The sequence below is a fragment of the Plectropomus leopardus genome, chromosome 12 (assembly GCF_026936395.1).
Source record: "Plectropomus leopardus strain MGB_pleo_1.0 chromosome 12, ASM2693639v1, whole genome shotgun sequence".
Lineage (NCBI taxonomy): Eukaryota > Metazoa > Chordata > Actinopteri > Perciformes > Serranidae > Plectropomus > Plectropomus leopardus.
Window position 1 is genome coordinate 16,297,543 of NC_142187.1, and position 6,323 is coordinate 16,303,865.

Here is a 6,323-nt window from a genome sequence, read left to right on the forward strand (position 1 = left end):
GAACAAAACATAATAGAATAGCACATTATAGAATACAATAGAGTAGATCATTATGGAATAAAGCATTATAAATAGAATAAATCTAACATTCTTGAATAGAAAATGACACAAAAAGACTAGGATAATGAAAAAGCTTTCTAGAATATAATAATTTAACATTATAGAACAGAAAATAATAGACTAGAGTAGAACATGGAGAATATAATAGAGCAGAACAGACAGCAGATCTGACAGAACAGAGCATTATAAATAGAATATGATAAAACACCACAGAATAGAAAAAGAACAGAACGTGATAATGGTGCATTACAGAATAGAACATCATAGAGCAGAAAAGAATACAGTAGAATATAATGTCATAAAATAGAACACTGTAGACCAAAAAATATATATAACATAGAATACAGTAGAACAACACAGAATAGATCATTATAAACAGAATAGAATAAAACATAACATAGAAAAGAACAGGATAGTGGTGAGCATTATAGAAAAGTCTACAATAGAACATTGTAGAGCAGAAAAGAATAAAGTAGAACATAATGTAATAGAATACTACAGACTAAAGAACACATTATTATAGAACAGAACACAATAGAATAGAGCATTATACATAGAATAGAATAAAACAAAATAGAAAAGAACAACATAGTGTGCATCATAGAAGAGAACAGAAAGTAATAGAATAGAACAAAACATTATAGAATAGAACAGAAAAGACCCGAATAGTGTAAATTATAGAACAAAATAAAATATAGAACATAAAAGAAATAGAGTAGAACATTATACACTAAGAGAAGAATAGAACTCTATAGAAAAGAGCATTATAAATAGAATAGAGTAAAACATTATTGAATTGAGATACACAGAAAAGAATAGTGTAAAATACAATAGAACAGGGCATTATAGAAAATAAAGTAAATGAAACAAACACCATATAGATCCAGTCATAGTATGTTTTTGAGTCTGGCTCTGTGGTGGAAACTACAATAGAATATTGTTATTCCACCCATACACAGTGAGGACGTCAGCAGACCGTCTGCATCAGCACCACGGAGCAGAGAGGGCATCATTAGTTTCCATGGCAACACTGACATAGCAAGTGACGCAAGTGAGATGGAGAGAGAAAGGTGAATGGGTGGAGGGAGAGGAGGGGGCTGTTAGCGACTGCAGTGCAGGTTGTGTAGGTGGCTGTTGGAGGTGTTACTGTGTGTGTGTGTGTGTGTGTGTGCGTGTGTGCGTGTGTGCGTGTGTGCGTGTTTGTGTGTGTGTGCGTGTGTGCGTGTGTGCGTGTGTGCGTGTTTGTGTGTGTGTGTGTGTGTGTGTGTGTGGTTCAGAGGCAGAAATTGCTTCTGTAACCATAGAGGCATAAGTGACAGAAGTTTGTTTGAAACATTCATCTCAAAATATTCTTCTGAGAAAAGAAAAAAAAAAATCTCCACCCTATAGAGAACATATTTTCTTCACGGTGCCAGTTTGAAGCCACATAGGGTGCAGTGTCCAGAATGTGTGAGTCATTTCGCAACCAATGGGTGTGGACAGCACCAGGAATGAAAAAAAGGGCTGTAGGGCGATATTAGATTAGCTCTGCCTTCATGACAACAAACTGTGAGGAAGGTTTGTCCTCTAAACTCAGGTAATGGAGTGTGTCAGAGGTTGTGTAAGATACAGTTTCTCCTCCCTCAGCCAGAGAAGTGTCCTTTGACTTGAACTCCCTTGGGAGAAGCTAACTGGGCACACATGTTCAGTAACGCCCTATGTCACCCTCAGAGTGCATACACAGACACCTGGGTGCTGCCCAGTAAAACCACTAAGCAGCTCCAGTGGAGCAGCTGCTTAGGGGTTAAATGTGCATTCATGAGCTGTCTCAACAGTTGTTATTGATGGAGGGGAGGTTGTTTTTCATTCACGCTCACTGGCCACTCACAAGACGGCTCTTCTAACCTTTAATCCGTGAATGCAGTGCAGATGCTTGGTTTCATTTTCAGTGAACACATGGCTTGAATTACACTCTATTGCATCAAAACAGTCGGATTAAAAAGATCAGTTTTCATCCTCTCTTGTCCTCTTTCCAAAAATGTCTGCATGTTGAAGGAATACAAATTAACAAGTCTGCTTTTGTCGACTTTCTTTTCACTTCTTTGCCAAATGCATTACTGAAGGACGAGCTGCTGTGGAGGATTGCATGCCCGCACAGTAGATGGCAGTGTGATCTATCCAGATTTAGTGTGTCACTTCCTCTCAGCTGTGAGTCAGAAGAAGACAGCAGCAAGCGTAGACAATCCTGGGATTCCTGTTTGGGATATTTGATCCCTTTATTATTAATCTATGACAATTCCTGTCATAACAACTAAGGACAATGGCCAATAAGAGGAAAGTAATAGTAACAGGTGAGAGGCTTTAATTGGTCAGAGGACTGGAGAGGGACAGATGTGTCTTAAATGATTTCTTTATTGTCAATACAGTGCTGTTATAGCTTATGGAGTTCTAGTTATGACTGAGCTGCACTTCGATGGCTGTGTTTATTGTATAAATATGTAATGACACTGATTTTTAAATGAATGTCCTACAGAGAGTAATGTTGCTGTTAGGAGAGGTGGGTTTTATCTGATGGTTTAGATCAGGAAATAAATACATGCACAAGAAGGAATCTGAATGACAGTAAATGTACTCTTATTTTTGTGACAAAACTGCTCAGCTGAAAGACAGACCTTTACTGCTCTGTTACTGCAATTAATGTTTAACTTCCAGCCTTTGGACTTTGAATTAAGTCTTTTATTTTTACATTTACCCTTATCACTTCTTGCCATGACAGATAAGCATCCTCACTGAGTCTTTTATTTGCTGCACGGTCTCTCATTACTGCACTGGAGAATAATCTTTGCTACTCTTTTCTCTGCAGGTTTCGAGCCTTTTGGTGAGCATGCAGTGAACTCCAGCTGGGTGGCAGTGCAGGTAATCAGTAATCAGGTTGTTCATTTTTAACCCAGGTGCTGGTGAAGGACTTATAATAGGCCCTGAAAAACATAGTAGTCGCACACATCCAAAAACTGTGCAAGGCAGGTGCTGGAAATGAAGAACAGCAGTCAACAACATGAAGAAAAGTCCACACACTCCTATTCAGACTTAGTTTGGTATGAAATCAAACTAACAAACTAACATCTTTAAATACCAAAGCTGGATCTGATGACAGTCATGTGGTGTTACAGATGTAACAAAATAAATTTTAAAAAGTCCTCTTAAATTCATCACACAATATAAATATATACAAATATCTACAAATACATGTTTTAACTGTTTTAAAAAGTACATGTTGAGGAAAACACATACAAAAATAATATACAATGGAAAGATTTACCCACATGTATTTGTGTTACATTTTTTTTTTAAAAGGAAGTAATCCAGAGCACACAAGAAATACCACCAGAACAGAAGTTGTCATACCTTTCATAAAATTTCTATGTGCTCAGAGTTATTTAAAACTTTCTGGTATATATTAGTTTTTGTAAATGTGTTTGAAAATGGCTTTTGTGTGGGAAGTCTATCGTTACCTGATTTAGGGGTTGCCATTTCATGTCATTGTTCATTGATCTATTAAGCTCTTTCAGACTGCACTTCCGATCTTTATATATGTTTCCTGTGCTAACAGGAACTGGAGCGATTAGGGCTGGGTGACGCAGTAGACCTTCATGTGTGTGAGGTGCCTGTTGAATATCAGGCTGTTCAGACGCTGCTGCCCTCTCTGTGGAAAGAACCACAGCCAGAGGTATTCAAGAAAATACACAATGCTGTACATGAATAACATGTTGCCTAAAATCCATAAATTCTTTATAAAAAAAAAAAAAGCCCCAAATTAACCTCTGCCACCTCTGTCTTTTGGGGTCCTGTGAGAAGCTGGTGGTCCATGTCGGTGTTTCTGGTTTAGCCGCCACTGTCACTCTGGAGCAGTGCGGCCACAACAAGGGTTATAAACGCCTGGACAACTGCAGCTTCTGCCCGGCGTCCCAGTGTTGTATAGACAGCGGCCCAGACTGCATACAGTCAGTGCTGGACATGGATACAGTCTGCAGAAGGGTCAATGACTCTGGCCTCGGGGTCAGTCTTTCTGTTTCTAAGGATGCTGGAAGGTAAGAAATGTTATTCAATGTTACTGCAGCTACGTCCGTTATTTATGCAGTAGAGCCAGTGTTTGGTTTGTCAGCTCTGGGCTACTGTAGAAACATGGCAGTGCAACATGGAGATCTCTGTAGACAAACAACCTTGTGTAGATATAAACTGCTCATTTTAGAGTAACGAAAATACAAAAATTCTTATTGTTGGGTGGTTATACACAAAAGAAAACAAACGTATTTTATATTCCATTTCTACAATACACCCCCCCCCCCCCCATAACCAACACATTAGGCCTTTAACCCTTTGAAACCAGTAGCGACATCACTTGTCTTGTGCTTTTTTCACACACCTTTGACAAGTACTTAAATCTTTGAACCCAGAGCAAATTGCTTTGATTTCTTTCAAAAACTGGGGGGAAAAGGCAATGAGCAACTTTGTAAATGTTGTTCCACAAAGTGCATGAAATAATAAGTTTAGAAAATTATTTTTAAAAAGTTAGGGGAAAATATCTGGGGGGAAATCATCTATTTGAAATGACCATACTTCCATATTTAAAATTATGTTAGAAAATGACTATTATTTTATATAACGTATTTTCAGGTAAGTTTCTTGTACTTTTAACTCATTTCTTGCAAACTTTAGGATCATTTCTTCTTTCGTCGCTCATTGCCTTTTTCCCATGTTTTGAATGAAATCATGCCAATGTGCTCAGGTTTCAAAGGGTTAAGTAAGATATTTGTCTTTCACTGATACATGCCTACATGGGCAAGTATTTCTCTTTATTTACGCTGTATACTTGCAAATGTGCATGATAATTAAGATTATTTTATGACTCATTTTGAAATGTCTTCTTGTCTTAACAGCCAAGGACACCTACTGTTTTGCAAAGTTGACTCATAGCCTCCGACATGTGCATTCCCCTCAAACTCTCACCGCCTTCTTTTCTGATACTCTCTCTTTTCTGTTTTATAAAAATGGAAAAACTTTACCTAACGTCCACCCCTTTGGCTCCCTGGCAGGTATCTGTGTGACTACACCTACTACACCTCTCTGTACCTGGGGCAGGGTCACTCTGCCTTCATCCACGTGCCTCCGCTTGGAAAACCCTACAGCAGCCATGACCTGGGTCGAGCTCTTCAGGCCACCGTACAGGAGATGCTGAAACAGCTGGAACTGGATCCCGAACACAACAAGCACTGCAATCACGAGCATCAACACCAGCATGACCACTAACGACTTACAGTGCAGGCAGCGATGACTCAAGATAGTCAATCATCAGCTCGCGAGATGAATGGCATGAATTTCACATTTCTCGTCAAGATTCGGAGCTTGAGTCTGAATTGGGTGCTTTTAACTGTGATATCAATGCCAACTGTAAACCATGTGTTTCATCTAAAAGATATTGAAGAGTTTATAGTTTTGTTTTGACTACAGCATCTGTATATCTGGGTCTTTGCATGTGTGGGTTTGAATGTGTGTGTGGGCATCTGTGAGTGTTAGTCACGTCTCTACAATTCTGCCTCTGATAAGACTGTGAAAATAGATGCCAACAACGATTATGGACATATTGACATTGTATCAAAAAGGGAGATTTACGTGACTATATTAGAGTAGTACTAACAAGGTAGTATAGCTGAAACCACAGGTTCTATATGGTGACACACTGTGGGATAGTTTACACTAACTTCTGAAGCCACAGACACCCTTTACTCTGTCCTCTCACTGTTTTTGAAGTTTTTCTGTCCTCTCCAGTCTCCCATGTCCTCTTGGTATGATTTGGTTGATATGCTTTCATTCCTTTCTGTTGCCTGTATTGTACCAGAGAAATGTGATGACATTTAAATGACAGAAACCTGAAGAAATTTAAAGATTGACACTAAAAATTTTTCATCTCAGGGAATATATTGCAAACACAATCAATGGAAAGTAGTTTGATCACTTTAGTGTCTGTCCTATGTATGTGCAGCTAAAAGCTGTGATTAAAGCACGTCACATGTCAGGCTTATTTTTATTTGTCCTTGTCCATGTGAAATCTTCAGTCAGATGAAATAATGCTTGCACTTTCACTGCTCGTACTTTTTAAAAAAATTTTAAAATCTTGCATTTGTTTAACCCCTTTAAAAAGTAAGCAACATTTAACATCTATAAATGGACCCCGTAGGCAACAATAAACATACGTTTTTACATTTTTAAGAGTTCGTGCAGCGATA

At 38.4% G+C, this 6,323-nt stretch overlaps 1 protein-coding gene across 1 annotated transcript; it reads left to right on the forward strand.

Moving 5' to 3' along the window:
• Window positions 1-2,232: 2,232 nt before the first annotated feature.
• On the forward strand, window positions 2,233-6,118 carry LOC121951513 (pyroglutamyl-peptidase 1-like). Its single transcript, XM_042497867.2, has 5 exons — window positions 2,233-2,390; window positions 2,903-2,955; window positions 3,650-3,766; window positions 3,895-4,127; window positions 5,133-6,118. The coding sequence occupies exons 1-5, from the start codon at window positions 2,360-2,362 to the stop codon at window positions 5,344-5,346; spliced, it is 648 nt and encodes a 215-aa protein (XP_042353801.2). The 5' UTR covers window positions 2,233-2,359; the 3' UTR covers window positions 5,347-6,118.
• The last annotated feature ends 205 nt before the right edge of the window (window positions 6,119-6,323 follow it).